The sequence below is a fragment of the Colius striatus genome, chromosome 18 (assembly GCF_028858725.1).
Source record: "Colius striatus isolate bColStr4 chromosome 18, bColStr4.1.hap1, whole genome shotgun sequence".
Classification (NCBI taxonomy): Eukaryota; Metazoa; Chordata; class Aves; order Coliiformes; family Coliidae; genus Colius; species Colius striatus.
In genome coordinates this window covers 4,229,352-4,247,431 of record NC_084776.1, presented here as the reverse complement: position 1 = coordinate 4,247,431, position 18,080 = coordinate 4,229,352, and the positions used below count along the sequence as shown (strand labels likewise).

At 38.9% G+C, this 18,080-nt stretch overlaps 1 protein-coding gene across 2 annotated transcripts; it reads left to right on the top strand.

The window, feature by feature from the left end:
- The first annotated feature begins 103 nt into the window (after nt 1-103).
- On the top strand, nt 104-16,635 carry ATAD5 (ATPase family AAA domain containing 5). Of its 2 annotated transcripts, none has more exons than XM_062010684.1 (23): nt 104-169; nt 1,060-2,840; nt 3,176-3,263; nt 3,629-3,793; nt 4,282-4,420; nt 4,855-4,939; nt 5,397-5,578; nt 6,346-6,503; nt 6,785-6,938; nt 7,175-7,465; nt 7,640-7,736; nt 8,197-8,279; nt 8,385-8,530; nt 8,647-8,797; nt 9,239-9,409; nt 10,203-10,321; nt 11,095-11,188; nt 11,507-11,571; nt 12,024-12,204; nt 12,681-12,868; nt 13,127-13,941; nt 14,930-15,094; nt 15,284-16,635. In XM_062010684.1, exons 1-23 carry the CDS (start codon nt 104-106, stop codon nt 15,360-15,362), a joined length of 5,463 nt encoding a protein of 1,820 aa, XP_061866668.1. In that variant the 3' UTR covers nt 15,363-16,635. The 2 variants fall into 2 exon arrangements, with proteins under 2 accessions (XP_061866668.1, XP_061866669.1); XM_062010685.1 differs by lacking the exon at nt 104-169 and adding an exon at nt 382-459.
- Nucleotides 16,636-18,080: the final 1,445 nt, after the last annotated feature.

Below are 18,080 nucleotides of genomic sequence, written 5' to 3'. Positions count from 1 at the left end.
GGGCGGCGGCCATCGCGCGCTGGGCCGCGGCGGGGCCGCTCCATGGCGCGCGCGCGCGCCTGCCCCCGCGGCTGAGGCCTCCGCTCCCGCCAGCGCCCGGGGCATGGTGGGCAGGGTCGCCGTGGCCGCGGCGGCCGCCTCCCTCCCCGGGAAAGACGGCGACGCTCAGGTGGGGGGCGCGGAGGCGGGCGCGGGCGCCGCGCTCTGAGGGTGGACAGAGGAGGGGGCTGGCGGCGGCGGTCCCGGGGGGTCCGGTGGGCGGCCCTTTGTCGTTGGCGCTTGACGCGGCGCGGGGAGCCGTGAGGCGCCGCCCGGGCTGTCCCGCCCCGGCACCGCGGCCTCGCTGCAGCCTGGCGGTGGGCACTGCCCGCGGGCCGAGCTGTCATCAGACGCCTCTTGCGGCTCAGCGGAGCCCCTGAAACTACCTGTCCGGTTTCAGATGCTCTGGTTGCGGAGGAGGTCAGTTTTCAATAAACTAGAAGGGATACAAGAGTCGTGGCGAGCCATCTTTCTCGGAGTCCTACTTATACACTCTCCCATATGGTTCGAGTTATGCGATGAGATATGAATCCTCTATTCGTTTTCTTTTAAGTCTTTTGGAAGCTGTAGTTTCTTCTTAGGATACACTGGATGTTTATATTAGGCTCACATATCTCCCAGCAATGCTGGGGTTCTCTCTAAAGAGCTCTACAAATGCTCTGTCAGACCTCTCAAGGTAACCAATAGGTCTGTCATCTCCATTGACATGACTCTGTCTGAACTACAGAGCTGTTGTGCAGACCTTGTGGTCACTTTCTCTCTTGGCAGTCCCAAACCTAGGTGGGAATTGTTTTTACTCTTTATTTTTGATATGGCAGAATCTTTCAAGCTCCAGTGGCTGTTGGAAGCACAGAGGTAACTGATGTGCACACAGTCTTAGTGCATTGATAAGAGTATCTTTATCCTCTGAAAAAGTACCAGAGTGACTAATGTATACTGTCAATAGTGTGCTGCTTTATATTCTCAACTAACTCATCTCAAGTTTTTAAAAACTAAGACCAGTGTTGAACTTTTTGACAGCCATGCAAGAAGCGGCGAGAGGAGGAGGCTTCTGTTGAAACAATCACAAGGTATTTTTCACCACTGGCAAAAGCAGTGGATAAAGCGTTGTCACCACCAAAACCCAGTAACATCATGGATTATTTTAAGAAGACAGGTATAACTGAGAAAGCTGCATTACCAGTTGTAGCTGGAGAAAATAGAAGCCTGTTGGATGCTGATGACAAAGACTGTAAGTCACCTCTTAAACCATCTTTAAAGCGCAAGAGGAAAGGGAGGAGAGTTAATTTAAATAATAAGGTAAGAGACATGAGAGAAGCTGAGAATAAGCATCAAACAGAAGTTAACGATGACAGCACAGAAACAACAGGACTGAAACAAGACACTAGTGATTTTATTGCTACGTGTACTTTAATTGACCAAAAATGTGCAAAAGATTTAGTAGAAGAGAACATGCCAAGAGAGAGCTCCTCAAACGCTGTCATCTACAGGAAAAAAGCAAAGAAAGTTGGTTCTGAAGTGAATGGAACAAAAAATAGTGTAAGAAAATCAAGGAAAAGGAAGCACAAAGTAAACATGGATTTGTCAGAAAGTTTTTCTTCTGAAAACCAGATGAATGAGACGCACAAAAAGGAAAGTGAGGATAACAAAAAGGTGATGTGTCCTACAACAGCAGGGTGTGATACTACCATCAGTGACTCCAGTTTTGAGGGTCATGCAGATGATGAGACATCACAGGTGAATAACAGTATAATAACAGTGTCATTTGAGGATTTCTTGAAGAGTCAGGGAGAAAATAATGTAGATCCTGTTGAAGACCCCAAGCCAACGATGGCAAATTCTGCTACAGGAAGTGATAGTATTTGTGACCCAGAGAAGTGTGAGGAATCTCAGCAGCCACCACTTAGAACAGTAACTGTCCTTGCCCAAGTTCATGCCATTCCCCCCAAATTAGCTCCATTACATAAGGGGCAAAAAGGCTCCAGGAAAATAGCTTCCATTTTTTTGAAACAGAAAGGATGTGCAGGGGAAAAAGAAAGCAGCCCACCTCTCTTGGACAGTGAACAATGTGAGCAGGTTACTCAGAAAAGGAAATCTAATGTAGTTATTGAGGAAGAAGAATTGGAGTTAGCTGTACTGGAGACTGCAGGGTCAGATTCTTTGAAGCCAAAATGTACTCTGGAAGAAAGGCATCAGTTTATGAAGGCGTTTAGACAACCAACATCAGATGTGATAAAAAGTGGCATTAAAAAGGCACCTGCAAAGCAAAAACAAGCCATTGGGAAGTCTTCAAAAGAAAAAGAAGGGCCTGAAGATGATGTTACTTCAAATAAAGGATTGGGAAGTGGAATGACAGAAGATTTTGTGGACAAACGTACACAATGTAGTCCTGAAAACATCAGAACCAAACCAAAAAGACCTAAAAAGCTTCCAAAAAAAGGAAATAGAAGAAGGAAGGCTTCAGAAGCGAAGGACACTGATGTTTTGAATACAAGCAATTCTAACAAAGATGAGGACTCAGAAGTTACTGTTCTTTCCAAGGAAAACATCTTAGATGTAAGAATCCCATCAAGTCCGAAAGTGAAGGAGTTAAGGAGGAGTTTAAGGCAGAAGAAAGTCAAACTATCAAAAAACGTTACACCTAAGAAGCCCAGGATGAGACAGATGTTTTCTGCAGGTGAATTAAGTGTCTGTCCCTTGCAGACCTCTACCCCCAAGGCCAGCAAGCGATCCTTGAAGAGCAGCAGTGTGTATAAAGCCGAGGTGATTACCGTGCCCTTTGATAGGAACAGCCCGATAAGGTAAACGCTTCCCAGTATATTCTACCCTTTTTGCCCTTTGTTATCTTGCAAGTATTTTAAGACTTAAGACATAATTATAAATGGATTGGAATGCATAACAGTGATTGTGTTGGATAGTAATGCAGAAGAACTGAAGCTGACTCAGTAAATGTGCTTGCACTAAAGACATTTTTTAAACCCAAAAGCCAGTAACACAAAAAAGCCCAACCAACCACCAACTGGGGGCTGCTTCTGCTTGCAAAAATGTGTTTTTAAAAGCTTTTGAAACTGAGATTAAGAAACATTTCCCTTTATTAAAAAGTAATAACTTCGTAACAATTTTTTTCCCTAATTAGAATGAGGTTTACACGAATCAATGCAACTACAAAGTCAAATAAAGGTGAAGCAGTGAAAAATGAAGAGTTTAACTCCAGAAATACAAAGGTAACATGTAACAGTTTGTGTTTCAGTATTTTGTTGTTTATTGTATGCCTGTAATTATGCTTTCACTCACTATTGTGTAACAGTCTGATGCAATTCACTGTGACAGTTCTCAGGTGCACCACAGAAAGAGACTAGTGCTGTGATTTAGGATGGAATTTGAGGGAGTTTCTTGTACAGCTGTTGTACCTTAGATTTTAAAATAGATGGTATTAGTGAAACTCTACTTTGCACAGCAGAAAAATCCAATCAAATAGTAAGCTCATGTTCTGCAGGTTCTAAGTTTATTCCTTTTCACATTAATATGTGAAGTAGCAAATATATTGCTATTAATTGCTAGATATTTTGGCTCTTTTGTACTTTAACAGGTAAGCTCTACTTCTAAGAATATATCCAAAGCAAAACAGCTGCTTGAAAAAGCAAAGGCCATACAGCATAACAGATCAAAGGTTAACGAAGACGTGACGACTCCTGTGAGGCGCTCCTCTCGCCAGCAAGCTCTGGCTGAGAAGAAGAAACTGCAGGAAAATGAAGTAAGCTGTGTACTTTGTAGAGAGAAAAAGAGATGTTTTTGTGTGATTCATTTGAGCAGCAAAACTTAATCAGATAAGGTAAATATCTGTGCCATGGTATAGTAAATGTCAAATAGTAACGAAGCTACAGGCATAGACTGGGAAGCCCACCCTGGTGCAGATCTATAACATGCAGTAGGTGGCCACATAAGTCACTGGTTTCAGTTCCTAGTGGGCAGTAAGGTGCCTTGTTTCAAATGTGCATGGTTTAGACATTTGAATTTAGATGAGAGCAGTTCTGGCCTTCATGTATCTGTTGGAGATCTCATTCTGTGCACTTTCCCTATGTAAACAGTAATAAAAGTATTGTATAATCTTCAAATGATATTTGCTAACTTCCAAGCTCCCTGGCAGTTTCTTCAGTTTTCTCTTTACTGCTCACTAAATTCTGTTGTTAATAAAGGAGGAGAAAACTGTTTCCTTTCATATTTTATTTGCTTTCCTTCTAGGAATCAGTAATAATTTTAGATTCAAGCCTGAGTGACGCCACTACCACAGAGCAGAATGAGAAGCAAAAGAATCTTCGGAGCTTAAATGATGTTTTGGGGAAAAAGTCTAGAAACTTGAAAGGTGTAAAGAAATCAAATGGTAATTGGGTTTTACTGAGTGTGTTTCTTTTTTATTGCAGTTATTAACTATCATAGCTTGTAGTACATTCATCTTTTCAGTTTTCATATAATATTGCATTGTATACTTAGGAGATGAGTGCAGAGGTTATTCACGTGTGCTGTTCTGATTTGTCTTCATTCAGGGAAAAATGTGTTTGTTAGGAAAACTGCCAATAATAGACTTTGGTTTTTTGTGTTTAAATTTAAGGGAGATTTTTCTAACATTACAGAAAATAGCACCTATAGTGATGAACTAACTGGAAATGAAAAACTGGCATGAATTTAATACTCAGCTTTCTCTTAAAAGGAGAGTCCCTAATATTATTAAATGCAACATACAGATAGTGAACAGAGAAGTAAAGTTAGAATCCTGTAGCAATGCTAATTATTAATGATTTTCTTTCCTTTTTAAAGGAAAACAGGGATATCCATCTTCCTTCCTGGGCAGAAACACTCAAAACCCTGCAAGTGAACCAATTGTGATCTTTGATGAAAGCAGGTCAGTTTCCAAGATTGCTTCAGAATCAAAATGTATTTTAAAGTTACTTTAACATTCTCTCATTTTTCAAATTTAAATGTACTTATTGACATGTGATATCAGTTATTGTGGTTTGATACTCATCAATGTGCTCATCTGCCTGCAAAAGTTTGGGGGGATTTGAGTTGTTTTCTCATCCTTTGTTGAGCCCCTTCAGATGGTTGGAAAGGTAGTTGATGACTGATCAAACAGAAATCCCAAATTACATCTAAAAGTGCAAAACCAAAGAGAGTTGTCTTTTCATTAAAATCTCTTAACATAAAACTGGAAATGAAATGTAACCTGAGTGCATTGAAATTCATGTTAGCAGTTCTCCCAGACTGTGTCAAACTCTTGCATACAAGTGAATGTGATTGCATTCTGTTGGAAGCCTTCCATCCTTGGCAGTTCTAATAATTTGTTTCCTTTTTCATTAAAGCCAAGATGCATCTGAAAACTCTCAAGATGATGATCAGTTCAGAGCTAAACGTGAATTCTTGAGGAGTGGATTGCCAGAGTCACTGAAAAGACAGATTGCAAAGAAAGCAGCAGCAATGGAAGCATACACTCTTGCCAGTTCATGTTTTCAGACTGTTGTCCATGTACAGCAGAAGGATGACTGTAAGCTTTTGTGTAAATGTAGATAAGAATTTCTAGTAAATCTGTGCAGAAAAGGAAGTTGAACAGTAGAACTTATGACTGGAATAATTGGTGATTCCCTCTTTTATGTCACAGTAAGAAAACAAAACTTAAGTGTCCAGTGATTGTGTATTCAAAAACTAAACTGCTGGAACAATGTTCACATTCAGGGGAGGGGATGCAACATTCTTAGTATTTAATCAAGGAAGTTAGTCTTCCAAGTTTCAATTCGGAGAATAACGATCATGTTGGACTGTTTGGGGCAGAAACCCATTTCCTCTGAAACAGCAAAATACTTCTCAAAAGATTAAAAAACAGCCCATTTGTTTCCATTAAGTGAGGGAGTGTGCTACAATAGTGTTAGGAAAGGGTGTGACAGGAGGTAGAATAGCACTTATCAGGGTTTATATTTGCAAACCAACCAATAAACAAATAAAATCCTTGGTGAGCACCTGTCCTACAGAGACCTGCAGGGGCACATGTTTAGAGTAAGCAGAACCTAGGAGCAGCTTCCTGGAGAAAGGTTTTATGCAAAAATAGGCAAATTAGTTCTGTTTGTGAGAAGTGGAGTTAGTAAAGATAAAAAGCTGATGTAGTGTAAGTTAAATAAGCTTGGGTTTGATGTGACAAAGTTGTAGCTAAGAGTATTTACCCTTAGTTACTGTGGGATGTTTTTCTCTATGTGACTGTCTCTGTTTTGTTAACAAAAATTCCCTCTTGTTTTGTTTTTGGTGGGGTTTCTTTTGCAGGTTATCCAATGTGGAAATTGAAATCACCCTCATGTCCTCTATTAACTAAGCTCAGGGAACTGAATACTGAAGTCACAAACGTCACAAAAATCACTCTCTCGCTTGGTGAATTTTCCACTGTCAACTCAAAACTAACTGAGGACTGTTCTGCATCTGTGGTTAGTACTTCAAAATGAGAGGTTGTGTTACAATGGAAATTGTTGTGTTGCTTGTCAGAACTTGTGTTAAAAAAATCCTGTAGCTTGAATCTGTGTCAATCCTGGATATTATTTTTCCCTTTTGTGTGATTTAGCCATTCTGCATTGTTCTATGAGACAATCCTGCAGGCTTTCTGTTAATCTCTGGGTTTAATAATACAGCTCCCAATTTAAAGCATGCAAAACTCATTGTTATTTTGTGTAATAGTTTTTGGGTAATAATTTGTTCCTGTGTGTTACAGCTTTCTGGCCACCGATCCCTTTTTCCTGATACATCCAGGAAGGATTTACTAGATGAGATCATCTCTTCTAATTCTCAGTTTCCTGTGAGAAAATACTTCTACAAGCTTCTGAAAAAGCAAACAGAACGGTTGGGTGTTGAAAACAGTGTAGAAGGTTAGTAATGGATGTAGGGAAACTAAACACACACTCACACTCTCTCCAGCATAAAAAGGCAACTTGGAGTTTCCAGAAATGTATCAGTGAAATAATACTGTTGGTGGAGATAAGTTGGTCCTCACATTGTAGGTCACTTTGAACAAATTCTTCACATATGTCTTAATTGTATGATCATAATGGACACAACTGTAAATTTAAAGGATGTCATTTATTGGTTTTGATTTTTTCCTTAGAAAGCAGAGATGGGACTGCAAATTCTGAGGAAAATCAGAAACGTTCTGACAAGTGGAAGGAGACTAAAAGGAAAAGGAAAGAAACAGAAGACCACAAATCAAAAAGAAGAAAACAAATTGAAGATACAGAGACTGAAATAAAATCCAGAGTTTCCAGGAACATTATTTCACCCATATCAGGAGAAAAACAAACAGAGACAGGACAAGCAACACATTGGGGAAAAACCAAGACACAGGGAGCAGATGAGACAGAAGACACTGAATATTTATCAGTGCCAAATGCACTTTCAGGTAACTGCACTTCCTGTCTGATTTTAATTCTCTTTGCTCCGAGGCAATGTATGGATGATGTATGTCAGCTTTCCACTGTCATGCAAAAGTCTTACCTAATCTTAATATTCTACTGGACTTGATCAACTCTTTTTGCATGAAGAACTGTTCAAAAATGGGTATTTTTTTCTGTAGGTGTTGAAAAGGAAGATGTGCTCTGGACAGAAAAATATCAGCCCCAAGATTCCAGTGAGCTCGTAGGCAACAAGAAAGAAATTGAAAGGCTCCACAGGTCAGAAGTGGGAGCATGGATCCATTCTTAAAATAAGACATCCTATTATTTGGTTAGACTCAAAGAAGTCAAGTCAGACATTTTACACTGTGCTTGAATGACACTTAAAGGGTGGATGGGTGGCCTTTGTTTTGGTTTGCTTCAAAAAAGTTGCAGAAACAAGTTGTCAGCTGGTGTAAAAGGGGTTTTTGGTCGTAGTTTTTTTCTAGTAATACCTCAGTAGCTTGTAAGGTATGGTACAAAACAAACACATATCAAGTGCTACATTAGGCTGTGGGGTAGAATGAAATACTGAAGTAACTTAATGCCCTTACAATTGTAGTAACAGTGATTTTGGTCAGGTTATGTAAGCTTACACACTGTGAATGAGAGATGGCAACTTCCCAGTGCTGCCTGAATTTGGTTCTCTTTATTTAGCAGTGTTTTTTTGTTGTTGTTGCTCTGTTCTTTCCTTTTATAGTTGGTTAAAAGAATGGAAAAAAAGAGCTGATTGGGAAGAAAAAAGGAATCAGAAGGGGGAAAAGGAAGACAAAGAGCATCAAGGTGCTGGCAATTAAAAAGAATGTATTAAAATATATATTGCTTCTCTTTGTTAAAATTGGCATAAAAATGACTTGGACAATCTTTTTCTTTTAAAAAATTCTACAGATTCTTTGGACAGCCTTGACTTCAGAGATAGTAAATCTGATCTTGAGGAAGAGATGAGCCTTTGCAATACAGTTCTGATAACTGGCCCACCAGGGGTGGGCAAAACTGCTGCAGTATATGCTTGTGCTCAGGAGCTTGGGTTTAAGGTTTGTGGAGTCCTTCCCTCAGGGCCATTTTTCCTACTGGTAACTAGTGAGATGAAAGCATTTGTAATACCAGGTGTCTCAATTTTTGAAAGCTTAAACTGTTTAAACCATTGCAGATATTTGAAGTCAATGCCTCTTGCCAGCGCAACGGGAGACAGATACTGTCTCAACTCAAAGAAGCTACTCAGTCTCATCAAGTGGACAAAAAAGGTGTTAATGCACATAAGCCTTGCTTTTTCAACAGCTGTAGCAGTAGCAAGTCACCAAGTAAGTTTCATGCTTATATCTGGGGGGTTTGGTTTGGTTGGTGTTTTAGGGGTTTTTTAGGTTGGGTTGTTTTGGGGGTTTTGAGGAGCTGAGTTCCCAAAGCAATGTTTAGACATCAGTTGTTTAGAAAAGATGGCAAACTTCAGCTTAGCTGGACATAATAATATGAAATAATGTGTTGGCTAACACAACTACATACCAAGTTAAATAATTACTTTATAAAGATGACTTTTTGTCTTAGTTTGTTAGTGGTGGAGTGGCACTTGAATTGATTGATCAGAAACATTTCCTGTAACAGGAGAAAAGTGAAAAAGCAAAAATCAGCACAGTAAACCTGTCTTGTACTGGATTCAAAACTGGGATTTGCTCTTAATCTACCTGAGAAGATTCACTTTGCCATTAAGATTCCAGCTTAAGTTTAATGTAAAACATATCTTGCAGAAAAAATGTATTCTCCAAAGAAAGTTGTTTCACCAAGAAAACCTCCACTGTCACCAAAAGGAGCAGGACTGAAACGAGGCTTACCCCCTAAAACACTTGCAAACTACTTCAAAATTTCCTCTAAACATAAAGCCAATGATGGAGCAGTACCAGCTCAAGACAAATACAAAGGTAGGGATCTCTATTTAATAATTAGTTACCTTAGAGATGGAAAAGCTCCACTGGACTACTGTGTATTTGGAGCTGCCTGGAGAAAAGAGTAGAACACATTATTCTCCTACTGCCATCAAGAGTTAGATAACGCATCTAAGGTCCATTTAACTGTAATAGTGATTACTGTGTGTTAGAGGAGACTTCACTAGGGTACAGTCAATCCAAAGTTCAGTAGGCTTTCCTTAGTTTGATCTAGTTGATTACAACTGAGTCTTAGTTGATTACAGACTATGGATAGAAGGGCACACTGAGACCTTTACATGGGAAGATGTATTTCCAAATGTTTCCTGGGATCGGGAAGCCTTAAAAGCCAAGTTTTTTAGAAAGAAAATGATAGATTTAAACAACCACTATTTTTGCACAGCCAGTAGAGAGGAGAATGCATGAGCCAAGTGCTGGATAGCATTGGTGTGATTGAGTCTGGTCCTTGTCTTTTCAGGCAGTCATGTTGCAGTGTCTTGAGGGACTTGTATCTGCTCCAGGCCCCTGAGACATTGTAGGTCACAAACAGGTTAGGTGCAGAATTAATTGTACAAATAGTCAGCCTTTCAACAAACATGGCTGAATTCCCAGCAAATTTATTGCCTTTTTTAAAGACAAAAGCAAAGGCTGTAGGTCAGAGGTTTTTGTGTCAATGTAGATTTTATTAAGCAGGTTATACATGGGGTGTTTTTAAAACCAGTATCTAGAATGGATATTAAATTATCTTAATCCTCCTTCACTACTTGCTCCATTCTTCACCCATCTGCAGGAGTTACTCACAATTCATGTGAAGAAAAGAAAGATGCTCAAATTAAGTCAGTAAACAAAGAAGTTGAAGGAGGAGAACACAACAGGAAAAGTGCAACATCTCTCATTCTTTTTGAAGAGGTAAAATTCACATCAAGTGTATTGATGTGAGCAATATGTCCTTTCATATGTTTAAAGAATTTACCTTTAGTTGCCTTCCTCTGGGAGACCTGGAGGTAGATTCAAGTGTGAGGATTATCAGCTTCTTAAAAACTAAATCAGTGCTCAATTACTCCATCCTCATGAGTAGGGTTTTTTTCCATGATTTTACAAAGCTTTCTTTGTAGCAGAGTACTGCTAATTGAATTCCTCTGATTGTCTTAAAAGTATTGGTTTATAACTTTAGCCTACTTACATGCACTGAGGCACTTTAAAAGTCACCATTAACACCCCGGTCATGACAGTATCTAAGACCACATTAAATTCTTCTTTAACTTGTCCAAAAGTGCCTTTGAGTCTTAAACTAAGAATATAGAATTGCAGCCAAGAATGTAATCATAAGTAAATAAAGGAGCTATAGCAATGATGCCAAAAGGGGATTGATCCTACTGGTGCAATTCTATTAAAAAGAATTGAAAAACAGGCTTCAAAAGTGCCCTGCTGTTGGTGACCCAGCTTGAGCAGGGTGGGACTGGACACCTGGAGCTGCAGACATCCCTTCCACAGAAGACCCTGCCCGAAGCATGCACAAACAAGTGAGCTTTACCTGAGGAGTGTGAGCTACTATTCCCATGCTCATTTGAGAAACCTGTATTAATATGAAGTCTGACTCTCATTAACAGGATGCCTTCATTCACAGCTTGCAGCTGCTGCTAAAGCTATTTGATGTTTTGCACTTCATTTGTTTTTTGTAGGTAGATATAATATTTGATGAAGATGCAGGATTTCTAAGTGCAATAAAGACATTCATGGCAACTGCAAAGAGACCTGTAATTCTTACTACCAATGGTGAGTATTGTTTGTTACAGTAATTAGGCTTCACAGACAGAAGGAGGGCCATGGGTTAGTGGTGGGCTTGGTGGTGTGAGGTGAGTGGGTCTTCTCCAATCAAGATGATTCTGTGATTCCAAGAGCCTCTTTCAATAAGATTGTTTAAATAGTGGTGGTTGAGTAAAGCTCCTAAATGCAAAATTAAATGAGTGGTGAGTATAAAGCAAGCATTTAAGTATTTGAATAAAGATACTGGCTGCTCTAATGGGTAAAGAAAATAATTAGTTTTGAACACAACGTTGTGTCGGTTCACTCAGGTGTGTTCTCTTTATATAGATCCAACATTCAGCTTAATGTTTGATGGCTGTTTTGAAGAGATCAGCTTTAGAACTCCTTCCTTGGTAAGTCCTAAGCAAGTAATTGTCAGCTAAAAGATGTTTAAAATATGCCAATATTGATTCATTCATTAAAAAGTGTAGGAACTCGTATGGGTAAACACTAGTGTTCTGTAAAGCAAACTGCTTTATTTGCTGCTATGTATTGTGTGAAAAACTTAATAAATGAGAATAAATGAAGGAACTGACGAGGAAGGAACAACCTTTCAAGTGAATATAGTTCATTAAAACCTGTTCACTGGTGAATGTGTATTTTGTTTTTAATGAGCTGAATTTCTAGTTGAACTGAGTTGTCTGATGTAGAGGTTTTAATGTAATTACAACATATTTTGATAACTAATCCCATGTAGTAAAAGGAAAAATGTATTGCAAGCATAAATAGAATAATTTGCTTGTTTATGACCCAGATAGACTGATTTGCAGTTGTTTTCAGTGGCCTTTGTCTACCTTTTGTTTAGATGAGTGCTGCTAGCTATCTTCAGGTGCTGTGTCTGGCTGAGAATCTGAGAACAGACGTGAAAGACTTGGCTGCTCTGCTAACCACAAATAACTGTGACATCAGACAAAGTGTGCTCTACTTACAGTTTTGGGTTAGAAGTGGAGGTGGATGCTTGAAAGACAAACCTTTGGCACATCATGGTAGGTTTAATTGAAAAAAGAATCATTGTCCATCTGTAACATGACCGTGGTTAAATCAACCCATTCTTAGGCAGCTGTGAGTAGATGTAAGACTCCTGAACATTTGGGTGGAGTTTTGGGGATGATGCTTTGGCTACTCCAAAGCTTTGTATATATTACTAAGGAGCTAAAAGTTTGATTATTGTTTTTTTATTGAACCTGTGGCGGGTTCATCCATCATTGTGGGTAATAGTTGCTCTTTGCTCTTATGAGCAGCAACATTGGGCAGAGCAGGGAGCCAGTAGTAGTTCCCCGTCAGAGTGGTGGTTGATGGGATGATGGATGGGGTTGGGGATGACCGATTTCAGTTGTTATATTCATTCAGAACTGTAGCAAGAGGCAACAGTTAAAGTATCCTTTATAAAAGGAATTGAGGCAAAGAAGGGGAAATCAGATTCATGATGCAATTTCAAGTAAAGCATGTTGTCTTTGTGCAGGAGGAGATGAGACAAATCAAGCAGATCACATAGTTCATTCTGAAAAGACTACTGATTCCAAGGTTGATTTTTCTCAAGCTGATGCACGTCTTCAGGAGTTTCCAAAATGTGATACAGGCTGTGTAGAGACGTTGCTTGGCCTTAAGAACATCCTCTCACCTTCAGAAGATTTGTTTACATTTCTTAAGGTATTTTTGCACTACAGAAGTTAATACTTTGAATGATCCCCAGATAATTGAGTGTCATCATCTTGATAAAAGATTTGTTGTAGAAATTAGGTAGTTCCACTCTTACTAAGGAAAATCTGAACTGGGCCAGTCTCCTGCAAGCAAAACAGTCCCTCAGCTCATAATTTCACACTCCTGGCTTTGTGTTTTTCTGTAATAACATTTCATTTTTAAATGGAGCATTTTAATGTGGGGTTTTTTGTTATTAATATTTTACAGCACAAAATCACAACCATGGACAAATGGAATAAATTGGTGCAGCTTCTCACAGAATTCCAGGTGAAGAAAGTGGATTTTATATATAGTAATCTTGAACTGATTCTTCCCTTGCCAGTGCAAGTTCTTTCAAACCAGTCTGAAGCCTCTAACTCTGTACTTGAAAGGACTACTGTAGTTTCTTCAAAAACCAGATCTGCTAACAGTTACTGCTCTGGAAAAAAATCTAAAAAGACAAAGAACCAGAAAAGGCTTGAGGTGTTGGATGATAGTGACTTGTTTGATGCTGGACTGAACTATTCAGCCGAATTCATAACTTTGCCATCAGATATTCCTCCATGTGCTGAAGTGAATAAAGAGGAATCAAATTTATTGGTGAATAAAGAAGAGGAAAAAGAAATTGATACTAAAACCTCATCATATGAGAAAAGTTCTGCTCTTGTCTCTCAGTGTCTGAATTCACTGACTGAATTTGTGGACAACATGTCTTTCTTGGATGGTTGTGTTAACACCAACAGCAAGGAGCCACTGGAGTTTTCTAAAGATGAAGGATTTAATTGGACAAATGGCAAAATCAAAAATGGTCTTTCTGATGAGTTCAGTATAGAAAGTACTGATTGGTGGAGTTCTCAGTGCTGTAGTGAAATTAAGGCAGCTATAGAAGCACTCAGTTTTAACAAATGTTCCGTTAATATTTCACAAAACTGGGAATCTTTGAGTGCTGGTAAAACACCTGGAAGTGATCAGCTGGAGGGACTGACTTTGCATATTTCACACACAAGAAATTGCACATCCTTCAGTCAGTCAACGGATTCAAGGTAAGACTTTGTTAATATTTCTGGAATATAATGCAGTTACTTGTCAAGAAAAGCATTTCACAGGGTGTAGGGCTGATCAGGTACTACATATACACTCATAGCAGTATGAATGTTGTCAGTATGTCTCAAAACACTGGAATTAGTTGTTCATTTTGCTTGTATATGCTCACATTAACTACTCAGCAATCTCTACTATAAGTGACTTTTCTTGTTTGAATAGCCTGACTATAATGTTGTTCAGGAGTGATAGCCTTCATTTAGTCTATTTACTGTAGAAACAAACAGACAAACACCACCACCCCACCCAAAAGAATTACAAAACCCTAAAGGAAGGGCTTTCTCAAGACAGACAGATGGATTGAAATAGATTCTGTGAGTACCAGACATGCAAATCCTTTATCTGGTCCTAGTGAGCCTGTGTTAAATGCACAGGTGTTGCTGCATGGAGACCTGATGAAATTCAGAGTAAAGTTAGTGCAACTTTTTGGTAGTAAAATATGCTAACAAAGAATAACCTTTAGTATGTTGAAGATCAAACACTACATTGCTGCTAGCAAGTGTGGATATGAAAGGTGGCTTTCAGCAAAAAAGTCATCATACCTGAAATGGGCACAGTAGATGAATAAAACCTGTTTGGGTGTCTGAACAGGGAAAGAGATCAGGCTTATTTCTGTAAGTCAATATCCAGAGGGGGAATGTCAAAATGGATCTAACCTGTGACCAAGTTTGGCCAATATATCCTGAGTTACACATTGGATCTCATATTGAGATTCTGGCAAATACCAATTGCATGACACTTATTTTTGAAGACCACAGATGCTTTGGGTAATATTGTCTGATGGAAGTACTCAACCTAATCTGTTGGGATGCAGTTCTGAACATCAGTACGTTTCACAGAGTTGAAACCTGTGGATATGATCTTACAGGAACAAAATAGGGACTGCACATTCTTGAACAAGGAACAATAAAGCTTCATTCTCTGTTTTAGCATTCATGAAAAAGCACAGAAGAGGCTGGCAGTCATCAGCACTGTATTTTCCAGAAGCCCTTTAAACCTGGGCAATAAGCAAGCCAGCATACTTGAATACCTCCCCACTCTTCGCAGTATCTGTAGGTCTGAGAAGCTTAAGGAGCAAGGGAAGACTAAAAGAAGGTAAGGTTTGGTTTTCTTCAATCTTGCTACGTTTCAATTTACAAGATTAGTTAAGAATGTTTCTAAAATATTTTGTCAAATAACTCTAAACAAGAAAGATGGATATTTGCCTCTCCCAAGAATCAAAGTCTTGCCTCATATTTGGAAATAACTGTCCCTTTGTAATAACTTTTCCTTTTGTTTTTATAGGTTCTTGCATTATCTTGAAGGGATTCATCTTGAAATATCTAGACAAATGATAAATGGTCTGTCCTTGGACTTTCCTTAAGGTTGCTAACACCAGAAGTACTTTGTGCCTAATGGTGGTGTTTTCACCATAGTTTAATTTTTTGCCATGTTATTTTATTGTATATTCAGAGCCATTTGTATATTAAATTTCTATAAGTATTTAAAATAATGTATATATATCTATTGTCATGATATTGCACCCCACAGCTGAAATGTGGGGTTGTTTGGTGCTTGTCCAGCAAGTGCATTTGTAATACTAAATGCACAAACTCATCCATGGGGGACCAGTTTACACTCTCTTTCTCTTGTAATGTGTGTATCACATAGGAAGAAGTCCTTTTGTAACAACCAACTCTCACAACTTCCACAGAAAAGTTGCTTTTATTTCTGAGGAGACCATTTAATTAAAATAAGCTTGTCTCTGTCTGAATTTGCAGTTAAGGGATAAATCACTCGGGATGGGAGGGGCCAGGGAGAGGATGCAACAAGTCTTCCAAAGTGCCAAAGACTCAAACCAACTGACAATAACAACTGGGTATCAAAGTCTTGACAAAGTCTTTGCACTGTGCCTCAATGTACATGTATTTGTTAATTTCATTATTTACAGCTGCAAGATCTGCACGTTCATCTCCTGAAAAGGTAGAGAAATGATTACTGTAGCTCAAGATGGTCTCAGAGATTAGGCAAGATTTTGTACATAACAATTAAACCAGTGTTACTTTGGTTTCAGTAATATTTAACTACTTCTAGTCTTGTATATTGTGTTCTATTTTTATACATCATTTTGTATTTGACAAGACTTCAGCCTGATTTGTGATTGAATCCCTTTTTATATGACAATAAATTTGTGAGACTTTGCTACAATTCTGAATGTTTAGATTGTATGAAAAGGAAGACCCTGAACACTTAATGTTTTCAAGTCCATAAAGATGATGTTGAAGGGGTTTTTTTTTTAACTGGAAATATTTCAACCATGTACTTGTCCACCTTTATATTGCAGTTGGACTGTTTCTCTTCCTCAAACTGAGATTGGTGCCATGCAGTGGTATTCCACTTACCTCAATGTCTCTGCAATAATAAGGAAAGACATTTTCTAGTACATTCTGGTTTGATCTTTATATTTTTCATCTCTTAAAGGCATTCAGGAATGAGAACTATTTATGAAAACAGTAAATTATTTGAAACTTTTGTACTGTAGATAATAATCTTTATAGTTTACTCTTTCTGTAGCCCAGAATTGTCCAATATGAATGAAAGCAAGTGCTGGCTGTTAAAAGCTTAATAGGTTCCATTGTTGTATCAATGGTCAGAGCAACTCCTGTACATTTTTGTAAAAATAAATACCTTTTTTTAAGAGAAATACAGCTCCCTGTGTTCAGTGCTTTGTAAAGGCAACCTCAAGCTAACAGGGTTACAGGGGTGACCTAGATAAATTGGAAACAGGCCCTATAAACTAATTCATAGTTTAGGAAATCCATGGGTGATTTAAAATGCACAGAGTAGAAAGCAGGGGGAGACAACTTGCCTCCTTTTGAAGTCAACTCTATGCTTCTAATAACTGCCTTAAGCATTAATTTGTATAGAATCTCCAGCCTGTGGTGTCCAAAAGGGAAGGTTTAAAACATTTAGCTCCTTTGTAAGATGCTCATGTGCATGTACCACATCCAGCCAACTCAGGCTAGTTTGAATGAAAGAGAATCTACTTGTGATGATCTATTTGAACCCTGATAAACTAGCAACTTTCCATCTTTATGCATCAAGTATGAGCATCTTCTGTAGGCTCTGAGACATGGGGGACAGGCTGGTCTTGAGAAAGAGATGTGGGGCTGCTTTTAATTAACTCAGCTTAAACGGAAATGCTTCACATGATCCCTTCCTGTACTGTGCAAGTCGCCTACCTTTGATTCAAAATGCTTTCCTGCAATAGTTAGGGCCCTGCTTAGTGCTTTATCCTGCCCACCTAGGTGGGCTGTGTGTCTTGTGTAGTAGGGAAAAAAACCATTGATGTGGGAAAGTGTAATGTAAGAAAAAACAAGCTTCTCTCTGGAGCAGAAAACACTTAAAACAGCTTCAGGCAGCTTGGGAATAACTGAAGATACCTGAAGAGGAAAAAGACAAAACCCACGCTGTGCTCTACCTAAATTTAGAATTCAGTGAAACCAGAAGTAAAAGAATCCTTGGAGTTTCACAATGACTACACTTTATTTCAACAGCACTTATTATTAGCTTATTACTGAAATCTGTTCAGTTTCTGGTTTGTCTTACACTTTATTTCAACAGCACTTATTATTAGCTTATTACTGAAATCTGTTCAGTTTCTGGTTTGTCTTTCTTTTTACTCTCCTTCCAGTATTGCTTTCTAGAATGTGAATGAAGGTGAAATTATTCTACAGCCCTGAGTAACACAGAAAAAAGCCACCAAGGACCCTGAGACTGCTTGTTCTTGTAAGCATGTGCTACTACAAAGGCAGAGTAGCAGTGTGGAGGGATCCCTCGACAAGCAGGACTACTGCAAGCTTTGTAAAAGCCCTGAACAGGGTAAGATGTGTCTTGGCAGCAATGTACCTTGCACATTGCAGAAAGCCACTGAAGCTCAGCCAGCTGAGTATGACAAGAACAATCCCAGGCCTGCTGACCAATGCTGGGGGTTTGGTTTGATGGTGACAAATGTCACACAGATTCTCCATTTCATTGTACTGGATTTGAAAGGACTGCACAAAATTTAGCAAAAGAGCTTCAGAGTATGGCCTGCAAGAAA